General features: G+C 32.6%; 2 protein-coding genes across 8 annotated transcripts; both read right to left on the bottom strand.

Moving 5' to 3' along the window:
- Nucleotides 1–7,159: 7,159 nt before the first annotated feature.
- LOC100795374 (uncharacterized) lies at nucleotides 7,160–9,014 on the bottom strand. 6 transcript variants are annotated; one of them, XM_014776830.3, is made up of 3 exons: nucleotides 8,773–9,014; nucleotides 7,749–7,898; nucleotides 7,160–7,644 (listed from the first exon to the last, which is right to left on the bottom strand). In XM_014776830.3, exons 2-3 carry the CDS (start codon nucleotides 7,752–7,754, stop codon nucleotides 7,378–7,380), a joined length of 273 nt encoding a protein of 90 aa, XP_014632316.1. In that variant the 5' UTR covers nucleotides 7,755–7,898; nucleotides 8,773–9,014; the 3' UTR covers nucleotides 7,160–7,377. The 6 variants fall into 6 exon arrangements, with proteins under 6 accessions (XP_014632316.1, XP_006582360.1, XP_014632317.1 ...); XM_006582297.4 differs by having other exon boundaries at nucleotides 7,160–7,648; nucleotides 7,772–7,898; nucleotides 8,773–8,963; XM_014776831.3 differs by having other exon boundaries at nucleotides 7,160–7,648; nucleotides 8,773–8,963.
- A 2,218-nt stretch (nucleotides 9,015–11,232) lies between these two features.
- On the bottom strand, nucleotides 11,233–14,541 carry LOC100796242 (membrane metalloprotease ARASP, chloroplastic). Of its 2 annotated transcripts, none has more exons than XM_006582299.4 (2): nucleotides 12,946–14,541; nucleotides 11,233–11,475 (listed from the first exon to the last, which is right to left on the bottom strand). In XM_006582299.4, the coding sequence occupies exon 1, from the start codon at nucleotides 14,429–14,431 to the stop codon at nucleotides 13,088–13,090; it is 1,344 nt and encodes a 447-aa protein (XP_006582362.1). In that variant the 5' UTR covers nucleotides 14,432–14,541; the 3' UTR covers nucleotides 11,233–11,475; nucleotides 12,946–13,087. The 2 variants fall into 2 exon arrangements, with proteins under 2 accessions (XP_006582362.1, XP_040872672.1); XM_041016738.1 differs by having other exon boundaries at nucleotides 11,233–11,567.
- Nucleotides 14,542–16,568: the final 2,027 nt, after the last annotated feature.

Below are 16,568 nucleotides of genomic sequence, written 5' to 3' on the forward strand. Positions count from 1 at the left end.
GATGTTACGTGGAGGTGGGAGCTGGGTGGGTTCCTAGAATATACTTGTTTATCGTTGAAGAAGACGATCTAGGGAGGGGTTGGTGTGGATAGTAGGAAGGGGTGTGAGGTTGGAAGAAAGGAAAGTCGTGGTAGTGACACAAGTGAGCTGGTATAAGGTCGAAATGTTGTTGGTTTGGGCTAGGCGTTTAACCTGTTGGGCCGAGGCTAGGCTGGGATACATGGGAACGTCCACATGAAGAAATATGGGCTGATCCTCGTACGTAAAACTCATCGTCAACAACGAGTAGTCAGTGGTGATCGATCCGAGCTGCTTCAACCACTGAACGCCAAGCACGATGTCCGCACCACCTATAGGCAACTGAAACAAATCAACAGAAAAAGTGTAACATTGTATTAGTATTGGTACAGTGGGACACTTAGTGTCACAATCGATGGTGCTGCCATTGCCTATCATAACTCGCATGGCCGCGCGGGAACCTGAGCTAGTTGCAGAAAGGAGGTGAGGCGGGCTTGAATAAAATTGTGGATGCTGCCGCCATCCACAAGAATGATCACTTGATGGTGTGCGATGGTATCGTAGAGACGAAATGTCTCCGATGTCGGCATTCCCGACAAGGCGTTGAGACTGATCTGAGGAGCATTAAGGAAAACTGGAGAATCACTGTTGGCAGCTGGGGCCGTGGTTAGGGGAGGAGGTGGAAGGTCAGGACATTCCTCATCATTATCCACAATGAGTAAGTGGAGGCGTGGGCGACAGTGGTGACCAAGAATCCACTTCTTGTCACAATGGTAACATAAGCCCTTGTTGCGGCTGATGACCAGGTCTTCCACAGAAAGCCTCTTAAGTGTTCGAACTTAGTGAGATATTCGTTCACTGACCCTCGTTGCTGAAGCTTAAAGAGTGCCCCCTGGGGATCATCGTAGAAGGTTGGAGCGAAACACGACTCCAAGGCTTGAAGTAATGCCGACCACGACGAGATGAACCCGTTGCGGGTCATCCATTGATACCATGATAAAGCCGAGTCGTCCATGTAAAACGACGCTGCGGTGATACGCTCATGGTCTGGCAAGCCCTGATAATCAAAGAACTGACAGATTTTGAAAATCCAGCCAACGGGGTCCTATCCGTCGAACCTGGGGACGTCGAGCTTCATATGCGGTTTGTAAGCGTGTGGGGAATGTGTGGGGGTGTGCGAAGGTGGTGGGTGTGGAGAGGATGGTTGGATGGTGAGGGCCGCTAGGTGTTCGATCATGGAATCCATTTTAGTATTCATTGATGATCTTAGGTGAGGGTGGCCTGAGCCTGGGTGAGAGTTTGGCGACTGCCTCCTCCAGACGTTCTAGGGTGGATTGGCGGGTGTTATGGTCAGGCATGGTGGCTGGTTGATGAAGGGTAGGTCGGACCAAATTGGTAGGAACAATTAAGAGCTACAGCTATGATAAAGCACTAAAAGAACTTATAAGTGACTGAACCTTTTTCTTCCTTTATTCATTCATGCATTCACATAATTATACATGAAGTTATCACTAGCTAAAGAAGGGATAATATCCCATTCTGTTATAACCATAAGATGTTGTCCCCTAACACTCGACAACACTAACGGCATCACTCGTAGTCGTTCGAGTATGTAGGCCTCGTGTGAGTGCGTGAAGTCCTGCGTGTGGGCCCTATGTTGACATTGGTACGTGGTACCTGCAGAGTTGGTTCCATGGTTGAAATGCTATCAAAATATCAGTTACCATCATGTTAGGTAAATGTTTACATGCTTGGTGTCACATTGAAGAATTGACTCTTCTTTTTTTGCCTTTTGGTGCTGGGTTAGGGACTAATCTTGATTGGAGTGTGTGGCTATCACTCCACAGGTTGGCCCAAAAGAATTTTGCACATAGTGAGAATTAAGCATGAGTTCTCTCACTAAATAGATCATTTCCAGTGAGACCTTACATCACTTGTCAATCCATTGGGTTTGAAGAATTGAATCTAGATCTAAAATTGATTTTTGAGTTAAAATAACTTTGGATAACTTTTGTGTTAAATAACAAAATTTATACCGAATTTTACTCTTAACTTCCTTCAAGAATAAAAAACGCCTAAACCTAACTCACTTCCTTTCAAAAAATCAAAATCAATTCAAACCAGAATCAATTTCACAAACACTCACCCAAACACATACTGAATCTAATCAGCAATCAGAGTTCAGAGACTATAGGCACAACATAATCTGGTGGCTAATAGAAAAAGAAATTAAGAGACAACTATTAAAGGAAAAAAAATTGCATTTAATCTAATCTAAGTCGCACGCGGTCAAATTAATGGCAAGTACACTCGCGTTAACGTCGATTGTGACAGATAATCGATACGATTATTCAAATGAAAAGAAAAAAAAAAAAGGAGGTTATGAATTGGTCAGAAGATTTAAACCAAATTATATCAATTTTCCTTTCAATAAGATCTCTGAAGGAATTCAAAGCAAAGTTTGAAGAGCTTATCAACCAAAATTCACTCGTTAGCCCAATAAAGACTAGATTACAGATAGATCAAGTTATGAATCAAAATAATAAAAGACACCCAGAGAGAGAGAGAGAGTACCTTTGTAATTGGTTGGTGAGAAAGGATGAGATGGCGATTTGAAGAAGTATGGGTCGAATCGAATAGAAAACCCTTTTGTTTTGTTTTGATGCAGTGGCCAACTGAGGTGAACTACACGCTTTTATACTAAAGCCTATCACTTTTACTGTGTTCACTTCTGTCTCTACTTTCTTCTTCTCTCTGTGGTCTGCGGCCAAGTCAGTTCACTGTTTTTTCTTTTTTATATATATTTTGCTTGTTTTGTTTTTTTTTTAAAAAAAATTAGGTGATATTATCCACTACATGTGAAGGTTAAATAAAGTAATAAATAAAGGATTTTTAGACGGATCAAATCATATATTGTTATTTACTAGTGCACTCCTTTGTTGCTATAATACTTAATTTCCTACTTCATCAATATAAAGAAAAACAATAAATTTAATTGATGATGATAAATTTGTCTTAAATTTATAATTTTTTTTAAATTATTCCATTAATTAATATTTTTTAATTTTTGTTATTTATTAATACATTCTCTCTTTTCTTTAAATTACATGTATTTATAATATAAAAATAATTAAGAAACATTGTATATTTAATCTTATAAAAAAATCATCATTTTAAATTTCTTCTTATGGGTAGGAAAAAAAGAAATGAGAGAGTATAAGTTATTGACTTGTATAATACTCTCGTGTCTTTAATTAAAGATACTTTTAACAAGATTACACATATCAATGAAATTAAATAAATTAGTTAGTTTAATTGGGTTTTTTTTTTAAAAACATTACTAATATCTATCAATTTTATTCTTGTTTATGACTATTAACTTGTTATGTGTGATGTCAAAACATTAAAATCTAACAGCATTATGTAATACTATCAATAAAAAAAACACATACACCTAGAGTATTTAATAACAAATAATGAAAAAAATTAAATGCTTCACAAAAATTGTAAAATACCTTATAAAAAAATTTTTTTTAGTTAGAAAAATAAATAAATAAATATTAATATGGGTATAAGGGATACCCAAATCAATTTGTGTGTGTTTTATTTTTTTAAAATGAAACACATAATTATTATAAGCAATAAAATTAAAATAATATCATATTAGTTAATCCACATATTCAATGTAAAAAACACATGTGATTAAACTATAAAGAAAAAACTTAAATAAAATTTGGGTGTCAATAAAATGTATGAGTTTTGATTTTGGCTTCTGCAAAAGATATTCTTTATTTTTTATCCTTTAAAATTTGAAATTATTATTTTTTGTCACGTGAAACGAGTGAATTTTTATTTTGGTCTTAAAGAATTCTGATTTTTATCCTTTCAAATCTAAAATTACTATTTTTAGTCCTTAACATTCATTTCCAATTTTAAAGTCCCCTAAAAACACATTCATTTTAAAGTAAATAAATAGCATTCATTCTTTTGTAAAAAAAAGAAAAGCATTCATTCTTTTGTTAAAAAAAAAAGCATTCATTCTAGGAATTTGGATTTTTTTTCTTTTTGAAAATGCCACATGTTAACATAGTAGAATAATGGAGACTCATCATGAATTAACAAATATCAAATAATAACTAGATAAAAACAATAATTTCATGTTTTCTTAAATTTTATCCCATAATTTATCTAAATTCATGAATTTTGGCTTAATTACATGATTACCACGGCATTTTCATTTTATTACATTAATAACATTTTACACTTTTTCTCTAAAAAAAGAACGTTTTACACTTATAATTCACATTAAATATTTGTTACTCACATTTTTTTTGTACTTTTAAGACCTAGAGGTTTTTAGACCCGTATAAATCCAATTATATGTGGAAAACTGACTGAATTGTAATTAGTTTTGCATATTATATAATATGGATGTATATGATATGACTGAATGTGTATCTTAACCAACACTCAACACATACAGCATTCCACACAACCCCAATATCTATGATCCTTGTCATTTTCTTCTTTCAATTCTTCCAAATATCATTAAGAACTCAATCAACAAACCCATTATTCAATCACAAACCTTCGACAAAACGAATTCGTTTCTTCTTATTTCACAAATTCACACACCGCAATTCATTTTTGTTTCCCAATGAAGAGTACATGTTTTAACAATTCGGGTTTTGTATTATTATCCCATTTTTCTCCTTATGGGTATTCTCCGTTCAACTAGTGTTTTTTTCTAGTCATATGATTATCATTCTGGAAGCTATGGCCAGTGTTTAATCCTGACAGATCTCTAGATGCCGGTGGTGTGGAATTTTCTTAAGCAAATTCAACATTCGACAACACATGCACACACACAACTGCAGACACACAAGATCAAATATATGAAAGTTTCACAAAAAAAAATTAAATATATGAAAGAAGAAAATAAGTTATATACTTTGAAGACTAGTTGATAATCTCTCAGTCAACTTTATATCGAATGTTGAAGTTATCTAAAACTTAATGAGTATAATTATTATATTGTACCATTCAATAATTTAATTTGTTGAATTTATATTTTATAAGAGTTATTTGATAGAGCGCTCAATATCTTTTTTTTTTTTTTACAAAAGTGTTCAATATTTTAATTATTTAAAAATGGTGACACTCCATCCAAAGAAAATGATATTCCCACCAAGTAAAGCAGGCAAGGTTTACTCACTCCAATCACATTGACCCCTACAAATGGAGATATAAGGTTAGCTTCCTGGTAAAAGTAAGAGGAAAAAAGGGAGGGTGGTAAAAGTAAGAGGAAGAAAGGAAGGGATAGGTGGTAGATTTGAGTTATCCATTGAGAAAAACTATCATATTAACAATTAACATTTGTCGATAAAAAAAAACATTGGTCTCTTCAAATTTCACAATCAATCCTTAGCATTGAGGCCTACAAACTTTTAACACCGTTGAGTAACTCCTTTGTCCTAAGCACCATATGCATTTAACATCTTCTTGTTTCAGCAGGTAAAGTATCACAATATATTGTCTCCACTTTATCATCTGAAATCCTGTCAAATAGGGAAAATCAGGTTTAGAGCCATTCCGAATCTCCTAGATGCCTGAATTGAGTCAATTAGTAACTTTCACGAACTCAGTAATCCTAGTGACATACCGGGAACTTCCCATGAGTTAAGAATTCAGCAGTTCAAAATGGATTAAGGATTTAGAAAATGGAGTTTGCTGGAATGTAAAAACCTATCAAGCCCTTGTATTCATTACTGACTATTTTTTCTGGGCTAATTACTCTAACCTCCCTATAAATTAGTACTTACTATTCTTGACCATTTTTTTCTGGGCTAATTACTCTAATTTACCCCAAGTATGAGAAATCCCATCACATTTCATTGGTGCAATTAATACTAACACCCAATCATTTTAAAGTACGTAAGAGAATTGCACCAGTCAGGTATGATGGGTTGTTTAACTCTTTTTTACTTGGAGTAAGTTAGACACCCACCTGATACCAATATACACTTAAAAGAGAGAGAAAAAAGAACCAATAATGAGACATGCAAGATAATGAGACAAGAAAAAAGAAAAAGAGAAATATTGAGTATTTATACTGTTGGGGTGTCCAAAAATAACAGAAACATAAAGCCAGTTCTCTTGTTTGAGAAAAATACACTTGCAACCCTTTTAGGCTAGTGCTAATCGTGGTAAGACTATAATATTGGTTTTGACAAGATGGTGTAAAAATTTGGTCACAAGCTAATCTTAGTTTGAATTCTTATATATTTCACTCCCACTTCCTGCTTTTAAGGAGAAAGTTGTTAACCTTTTAGGAACACTTTCCAATTTTCCAGTTTGAATAAGTTTTCTCTGAATTTTAACATAAAGTGATTGGATGAAGAAAAAAAAATTTGTTGGATAAGTTTTCTCTTTAAAACTGTTTGAATTCAGAATACGAATAGCTAACAAACTTAATCCTATCATCGATGTGTTACTTCATAGTTGGCGAATTAAGCTTATGTTTGATTTTGCGTTTGAGATTCTTTAACGTGCCTACGCTTGATTTTGCTTTTGGGTTTCTTTAACTAACAAGTGTAAAATACATGAAACTATAACAAATTGCTTTGACTCGCATTTGGAAATTTGACACGAAAACGTAGAAAGCAACACCAAACTAAATACGCTTTAAGTTATTTTTAAAATTTTGAGCAACTTCTATTAAAACAGAGTTTTTTTAAAAAAATTAAAATAATATATCTTTATATTGAAATATAAAAAAAAGTTGTTAGTTTATTTGTGTTCAATTAAATTAAAAAAATCTAATATTTAAGCTGATTTGACATTGATTTCGTTTAAGTGACACAAAAAACCAACCTATCCAACCCTATTTGTACCTTTTAGTTTCCAATTGTTTCAAATGCAAATATAGGTTGTGTAAAAAGCAAAATAATGTTATATTCATTTATCATAATTTAAATTTAAATATTTGTCTAAATTAATTTAATTACAAAATATAGATTTTACAATATAACATTTGTAAAACATCACCCTGCAGTCGGCACAAATGGTGTAAACTGTAAAATTTGTTCACTGAGAGCAGTCACAGAAAGATAGATATGGAGGGTAAAAATTTATAACATGATTAACATTCAACATTTTTCTATAAAAAAATGCAAAAATATAAAAATAACAAGTTAGTCTGGACTGTTGTACTAGAAAGAAAAACCAAAGCATAATACTGTAATAATAATTTAAGAAACAAGCAAAACACTTTTACTAGAGCATCATCATGTATGTATTATTTACCAAAGCTATTGAAATGAAACTCTCTGTCCAAGAAGCAAGCAAGTGAGTGAGTTTTCACTTGGAAGTCCTTTTCTGGTACTGATTCTTGACCCATTTGAGGCCAGCAGAGGTTCCACTCTTCACCTTCTGGGCACCCACAACTGCTGCAGTTTTGGCCTTATCCATCCCAGCTGATGCCACAGCCTTTGCATCTGCCATCTTCTTGCTGCTCCCACTCTTCTTCATCTTCGTCTTCTCCTCTTCCTCCTTCTCATAGTGGTCACTGGCAAACCCTCCACTTCCCCATTGGTCAGACCAACTTGGTGCCTTGCTCCCCATAGTCTAGCTTTCAAAAAAAATTCAATACACATTATTGATTCTAAATCAAGTGAATGTTTGGTTTCACGTTGTTGAACCATTCAAGATCACAATGAAATATCAGTTACCATCATGTTAGGTAAATGTTTACATGTTTGGTGTCACATTGAAGAATTGACTCTTCTTTTTTTGCCTTTTGGTGCTGGGTTAGAGACTAATCTTGATTGGAGCATGTGGCTATCACTCCTCGGGTTGGCCCAAAGGAATTTTGCACATACCTAAGAATTGAACATGAGTTCTCTCACTAAATAGATCATTTCGAGTGAGATCTTAAATCACTGTGTCAATCCATTCCATTGGGTTTGAAAAATTGAATCTAGATCTAAAATTGATTTTTGAGTTAAAATAACTTTGGATAACTTTTGTGTTAAATAACAAAATTTATATCGAATTTTCCTCTTAACTTCTTTCAAGAATAAAAAACGCCTAAACCTAACTCACTTCCTTTCAAAAAATCAAAATCAATTCAAACCAGAATCAATTTCACAAACACTCGCCCAATCACATACTGAATCTAATCAGCAATCAGAGTTCAGAGACTATAGACACAACATAATATGGTGGCAAATTGAAAAAGAAATTAAGAGACAAATATTAAAGGACAAAAAAAATTGCATTTAATCTAATCTAAGTCGCACGCGGTCAAATTAATGGCAAGTACACTCGCGTTAAAGTCGATTGTGACAGATAATCGATACAATTATTCAAATGAAAAGAAAAAAAAAAAAAGGAGGTTATGAATTGGTCAGAAGATTTAAACCAATTTATATCAATTTTCCTTTCAATAAGATCTCTGAACGAATTCAAACCAAAGTTTGAAGAGCTTATCAACCAAAATTCACTCGTTCGCCCAATAAAGACTAGATTACAGATAGATCAAGTTATGAATCAAAATAATAAAAGACACCCAGAAATTTTATTGGTTACAGAGAATTGTTGAGGAATTTATGTGTGAAAGAATTATAGGTTAAACGAGTTTTCTGTTTTTCAATTTATCTCATGCATGTACATATCAAGATACAGAAAGACCGTATTAATTAAAGGACTAGAATCAGAGAGAGAGAGAGAGAGAGAGAGAGAGAAAGAATGTACCTTTGTAATTGGTTGGTGAGAAAGGAAGAGATGGCGATTTGAAGAAGGCAGAGTATGGAACAGCGGTGGTGGGGTCGAATCGAATGGGAAACCCTTTTGTTTTGTTTTGATGCAGTGGCCAACTCAGGTGAATTACACGCTTTTATACCAAAGCCTTTCACTTTTACTGTCATCAGTTTATTCACTCTTCACTTCTGTTTCTACTTTCTTCTTCTCTCTAAGTACAGCTTTGGTCTGCGGCCAAGTCAGTTGACTGTTTTTTTTTTTTATATATATACATTTTGCTTGTTTTGGTTTGTTTTTTTTTCTAAATTAGGTGATATTATCCACTACATGTAAAGGTTAAATAAAGTAATAAATAAACGATTTTTAGATGGATCAAATCATATATTGTTATATACTAGTGCTCTCCTTTCTTGTTATAATACTTAATTTCCTAGTTCATCAATATAAAGAAAAATAATAAATTTAATTGATGATGATTAATTTATATATTTTTTAAATTATTCCATTAATTAATATTTTTATTTTTTATTATTTATTAATACATTCTCTCTTTTCTTTAAATTATATGTATTTATAATATAAAAATAATTAAGAAACATTATATATTTAGTTTTATAAAAAAATCATCATTTTAAATTTATGTCTTATAAGTAGGAAAAAAATAAATGAGAGAGTATAAGTTATTGACTTGTATAATACTCTCGTGTCTTTAATTAAAGATACTTTTAACAAGATTACACATATCAGTAAAATTAAATAAATTAGTTAGTTTAATTGGATTTTTTTTAAATATTACTGATATCTATCAATTTTATTCTTGTTTATAACTATTAACTTGTTATGTGATGTGAAAACACATTATGTATTACTGTAAAAAAAAACACATACACCTAGAATATTTAATAATAACAAATAATGAAAAAAATTAAATGCTTCACAAAAATTATAAAATACCTTATAAAAAAGACAAATTATTTTGTTAGAAAAATAAATAAATATTAATATAGGTACAAGGGATACTCAAATCAATTTATGTGTGTGTTTTATTTTTTTTTAAAAAATGATACACATAATTATTATGATGAGCAATAAAATTACAACAATATCGTATTAATTAATCCACATATTCAATGTAAAAAACACATGTGATTAAACTCTAAAGAAAAAACTTAAATAAAATTTGTGTTCCAATAAAATGTATGAGTTTTGATTTTGGCTTCTGCAAAAGATATTCTTTATTTTTTATCCTTTGAAATTTAAAATCACTATTTTTTATCACGTGAAATGAGTGAATTTTTATTTTGGTCTTAAAAAAAATCTTTTGATTTTTATCTTTCAAATCTAAAATTACTATATTTAGTCCTTAACATTCATTTTAAAGTAAATAAATATCATTCATTCTTTTGTAAAAAAAAAAAAAACATTCATTCTAGGAATTTGAATTTATTTCTTTTTGAAAATGCTACATGTTAACATAGTAGAATAATACTATAAACGCTAGTAGATGTTAGTTGAGATGATTACATGATGTCTTTTTTTTTTTTTTTTACAACTAAAGATTTAGGTGAGTTGAATATTGGAGACTCATCATCATGAATTAACAAATATCAAATAATAGCTAGATAAAAACAATAATTTCATGTTTTTGTAAATTTTATCCCATAATTTATCTAAATTCATGAATTTTGGCTTAATTACATGATTAGCACGACATTTTCCTTTTATTACATTAATAACATTTTACACTTTTCTCTAAAAAAAGAACGTTTTACACTTCTAATTCATATTAAATATTTGTTCCTCACATTTTTTTTTGTACTTTTTAAGAGCTAGAGGTTTTTAGACCCATATAAATCCAATTATATGTGAAAAAATGACTGAATTGTAATTAGTTTTGCTTATTATATAGTGGATGCATATGATATGACTGAATGTGTATCTTAACCAACACTCAACTCAACACATACAGCATTCCACACAACCCCAATATCTATGATCCTTGTCTTTTTCTTCTTTCAATTCTTCCAAATATCATCAAGAACTCAATCAACAAACCCATTATTCAATCACAAACCTTCGACAAAACGAATTCGTTTCTTCTTATTTCACAAATTCACACACCGCAATTCATTTTTGTTTCCCAATGAGAAAGACTACATGTTTTGACAATTCGGGTTTTGTATTATTATCCCATTTTTCTCCTTATGGCTATTCTGCGTTCAACTAGTGTTTTTTTTTTTCTAGTCATATGATTATCATTCTGGCAGCTATGGCCAGTATTTAATGGTGACAGATCTCTAGATGCCGGTGGAGTGGAATTTTCTTAAGGAAATTCAACATTCGACAACACATGCACACACACAAGATCAAATATATGAAAGTTTCACAAAAAAATTAAATATATGAAAGAATAAAATAAGTTATATACTTTGAAGTAAGAAAGAAAGGGAGGAATAGGTTGTAGATTCGAGTTATCCATTAAGAAAAACTAACATATTAACAATTAACATTTGTCGATAAAAAAGCATTGATCCCTACAAATTTCACAATCAATCCTTAGCATTGAGGCCTACAAACTGTTAACACCGTTGAGTAATTCCTTTGTCCTAAGCACTAAGCACTATATGCATTTAGCATCTTCTTGTTTCTGCAGGTAAAGTATCACAAGATATTGTCTCCACTTTATCATCTGAAATCCTGTCAAATAGGGAAAATCAGGTTTGGAGCCATTCCAAATCTCCTAGATGCCTGAATTGAGTTAATTAGTAACTTTCACGAACTCAGTAATCCTAGTGACATATCGGGAACGTCCCATGAGTTAAGAATTCAGCAGTTCAAAATGATTTAAGGATTTAGAAAATGGAGTTTGCTGGAATGTAAAAACCTTTCAAGCCCTTGTATTCATTACTGACTATTTTTTCTGGGCTAATTACTCTAACCTCCCTATAAATTAGTGCTTACTATTCTTGACCATTTTTTTCTGGGCTAATTACTCTAATTTACCCCAAGTATGAACAACCCCATCACACTTCATTGGTGCAATTAATACTAGCACCCAATCATTTTAAAGTAAAGTACGTAAGAGAATTGCACCAATCAGGTGTGATGGGTTGTTTAACTCTTTTTTACTTGGAGTAAGTTAGACAGTCCACCTGATACCAATAGACACTTAAAAGAGAGAGAAAAAAGAACCAATAATGAGACATGTAAGATAATGAGACAAGAAAAAAGAAATAAAGAGAAATATTGAGTATTTATACTGTTGGGGTGTCCAAAAATATCAGAAACATAAAGCCAGTTCTCTTGTTTGAGAAAAATTCTCTTGCAACCCTTATAGGCTAGTGCTAATCGTGGTAATACTATAATATTGGTTTTGACAAGATGGTGTAAAAATTCGGTCACATGCAAATCTTAGTTTGAATTCTTATATATTTCACTTCCACGTTCCACTTCCTGCTTTTAAGGAGAAAGTTGTTAACCTTTTAGGAACACTTTCTAATTTTCCAGTTTGACACTCTCTTTCCTCCTAGGCTCCTACCATAATCTAAATAAAGATTAATTTCCTCTCTCCACTTTTTACGTTTTCTTCTCCGTTTTCTCCGCTTTATGTCTATGTGAAGGGCCCTCTGATTGGCTAGCTAACCAGAAAAAATTGTAGATGATAGATATTTGCCTTGATGTTTGTTCCTCAGGAAATTGCATACTGATTGTTCATAAAATTAGCAAACAGCAAGACATGTAATGTAGCAAGAGAGTTAACACAATTATGTCAGACAGTTCAATCCTGGACATATATTGGACTCTAATTTTCATGAGCACAGCATTAAATACATTAGAAACGAAAAGAAAACGCATATCATTCCAGAAGATTAAAAAACTAAGCAAGGATTTTGCTCTGTATTCATCATGCTTTATTAAAGCATTGTTGAGTCAATGACATCTCTAGAGGCCGAGAATTCATATCAAATAGTAACCTATATTTGTGCACAAACATAAATTCCAAAGAAAATGCAAAGAGAGAAAATATTAAAATTCATAATCGAAGCTAGTAAGTATCTGTAACTCGTAAATTTATATTCTAGGATCACAAATCCAATCCGGATCAGATCAATGAATTGGTAACAAAGGGGTGCTTCTCACATGACATCCTTGGAGAAAGAAACTTACCTCAATCGTTTAAAATGATCTTGCCTCCTCTAGTACAGATATACCACCGGCTAAGACACTGGTGTGCAACAGCATTGAAGATAAGAATCATGAAGTACTTTTTTTGAAGCCCACTGCTAACTATAGAATTCACAATAATTAATTACAACAAGTCTTTGATAAAATCAAGGTTTAGGGTATCTCGAACAATAAGGAATAACCCCAGAATTATAACAAGCATAATTCCAGAAGACATGATCGTTTGCTCCACTTCCAAAGGAAGCTTTCTCCCACCCCTAGCAGCCTCAATGAGGATCAATGCCAATGTACCTCCATCCAAAGCAGGCAAAGGAAGAAGGTTTATAACCGCAAGGTTAATATTAAGTATCGCAGCAAACTGGAAGAGACCATCAATATTCGACCGCGCCACTTCTGCACCAACAGCAATGATGGCTACAGGACCCGAAACCTTACTAGCTGACTGGGAGAAGTTCAAAAAAGTCTGCTTTAGCCCATCTAAAACATTAGATGCCAGACCCCAAAACTCTTGCCCAGTAAACTCCACAGCCTGCACCAGATTTTTTGGCCTAACCTTAGCTATCTTAACATTAGGGGCTAGCTGAACTCCAATTTTCCCGGTTCCATCAAAATTCTCATCTGGGGTGACCCTTATATCAAAATTCTGCTCCCCCCTTTTAATCTTGAGCAAAACATATCTCTTGGGGTTCCTCTTGATGGCATCAACAACTTCAGAAACAGCACTAGGACCTGGTTTTGGAAACTCACTTCCATTGACCTCAAGGATCACATCCCCAGGAACCAACCCATCTCTTGAAGCAGCTGAAAAAGGTCTGACATCAGGCACAACCACCCCAGGAAACACCTCTTGCTCAGGCAAACCAACAAACAGGACTTGTGCAAAGATAATAACAAATGCAAAAATGATGTTAGCAACAACACCAGCTGAAACCACAATCACCCTATCCAATATTGGTCTGTTCTTAAGCAAATTTTCATCATCAACAGGGATATCACTCTCTGGATCATTATCAGGGAACCCCACAAAGCCACCAAGGGGGAAAGCCCTGATGGAATATTCAACATTTTTGGCGTTAAACTTTGCTAAAACTGGACCAAAACCAACAGCAAACTTACTCACATGGATTCCTTGGAGAGAAGCAGCAAGGAAGTGGCCACTCTCATGCACAACAATGATTGCTGTCAACACTGCAGCAGCCTCAAGCACAGACTGAGGCCCTTCAAAGTTTCCATAATCAAAACCAGCAATAGACCAAGTCCTGAAATCCAACCTGTTCCTGTTTTTACCGTGCAAAAATTGATTCTTGTTGCAAGTGAAGTTCACACTTGTTGGGGAAAGGAGTGGTTTTGGGAAGTGGGTTTTGAGTCTCAACCATGGTTCTGAAATGGGTGACTTTGAATTTGCCAATCTGATTATGGAACTGGAATGTAAAGGTGGAGAGGGAGAGGGAGAGAGATTTACGACCATGGCTTCTGAGGAGAAGGGTGGACAACATAGAAAGTGGAATTGGATAATTCGTTTTGTTATTTAATTTAATATATAATTTTTTTTCTTGTTTTGGACCTGTGGAGGAGAAGTGAGGGACATGTCTTCCTCTTATATCCAACAAGTTGTTGTGTCTGTCATTTTTTCTTAGTTTCTTGACAATGTTTTGCTATTTATATTTTTCTGTCAAGCCCAAAGTGGAAAATAGTCATGCACTTCTTTTGGGTATGGTTAAATGCACAGCCATTTTGTTTTGTTAAGTACACCACCCTGATGTTTTTCTGAGTAAATTACCCAGGCCTCCATGAGGTTTGTATTATTACACCCCATATTCCTCTATTTTTGAATCCTATAAAAAAACTCCCTAATTTTTTACTTCCATTACACTAACCCTCTCTTAGCCATAAATGGTTACATCGATCCTCTCTCTTATGTTCTGTTTGGTAGAGGACAAAGAGGATAGAAAATGAGTGAAATAAATAATAAAATTATGTGAGACCTACACTTTTACTCTATACTTTGGTTCAAAATTTCCAATATTTTATTTCTATTTTATTAAACATACACTTAGGCATGATAAATGTTACATCAACCCCCATTAGGGGGCTCAGAATGATGTAAAAAAATTGGAGAGGTACGGGTGTAGTAAGAGCAAACCTTAGAGAGGGAATTTTGTGTAATTTATTTTGTTTTTTTAATGAAAAATCCTTCATAGAAACTCATTTTTCATTGATTTTGAAACAAAACAAAAACATACTCCTTGTAGGTTTTTTTTTTTAAACTGTGATATTGGTACAAAGTTGTCCTACCAAAAATAATGATAAATTTTTGTCAAGAACTTAAACACACATAAGTTGAATATTTTCCTTTTAATACAATTTATTTCATATTCAAAGACCTTAAAACAAAACAAAAACATACTCCTTCTATTTCTTTTTAATTTTTGGATTTTTTATTTTTTATTATTTAACTATCATTTTTTGAAAATTCAAGATAGCATTAATTTACACTTATGTTTTACTATGGAATGAAAAGAAGAAGAATAAAATAGGAAAGCTTTCATCTATTTTATTTGAATTAAAAAATTTATTATATATATATATATATATATTTTTTTTTTACTTTTAGGTAAAAACCTTAAAAGACCGATAAAAGGAAAGTGAGTATTCATGTTTGTGCCCGGGGTGTGTGTTCCCAGTACAAAGCAGAAATATATTTGACTGTATTGTTTTGTGAACTAAAGTTGTTTTGTACCGAGAACGAACATCCTAATACAAAATAAAAATACATTTTCGTTTTTGTTTTGAAATCAACATAAACATGTTTTTGTGAAGGATATTCTCGTAAACAAGATAAACTACAGAAGGGTGGCATACTTAGCATAAATGGTGTGTTTTTAGCAATTCCCCTTTGCTTTGTTCACACCAATAGACTATAAGTAATCCGGATTAAACCCATAGAAACCCAAATATGTTCGAAATGGACCTATCTTTTAGAATTCAATCCCCTTCTAAGTTTTCAGGCTCAAGGAAAATTCTGAGTTTAAATGTATTCGTGACAAAAAAGAAATAGAAGTCAAAATTTGTTTTATGAAATTTCATTCTTGGTTAATTTATGGATTTGGTGGGAATTAGCTTTCCAACGAGCTTTTGTTCGGCCCAATTATTATTTACAATTCATTTCTTCATGGTGGTTAAATAAATATATATAGTTTTTCAATTTGTAATATGTTGACTTCATTTTAAAACTTATAATGTGTTGCTAGGTATTTGATTTTAAAAATTTATTTAAGTCAAATCCATAATAAGAAATATTTCTTTTTCTGTGAGAATCGATCAGAGTCTCCAAACTCACTAACGGATTTATTTTGGTTTGATTTGGTTCAATCAACCTTTTTAACAAATATCTGTAGTCAAACTTACTTTAATTTCTTTTTCTCTCCATCACAGAATTAAAAGTTAATTGATATGACTGATAGGAATGTAACGTGATAATATTGTATTGTTTTGTTATTTTTAAAACTATTTTTTTTATTCTCTCTATTATTTTTAAAGTTGCTTCAACATGATTTTAGATTATGTTGAAACAAAGGTAATTTCCCATCATCACTTACCAATGG

This window comes from Glycine max, chromosome 6, assembly GCF_000004515.6.
Source record: "Glycine max cultivar Williams 82 chromosome 6, Glycine_max_v4.0, whole genome shotgun sequence".
In the NCBI taxonomy this organism is placed as follows: domain Eukaryota; kingdom Viridiplantae; phylum Streptophyta; class Magnoliopsida; order Fabales; family Fabaceae; genus Glycine; species Glycine max.

What these genes read in the sequence shown, in the direction of transcription:
- LOC100796242 (XM_006582299.4), bottom strand. Translation starts at nt 14,431, where the DNA reads ATGGTCGTAAATCTCTCTCCCTCTCCCTCTCCACCTTTACATTCCAGT.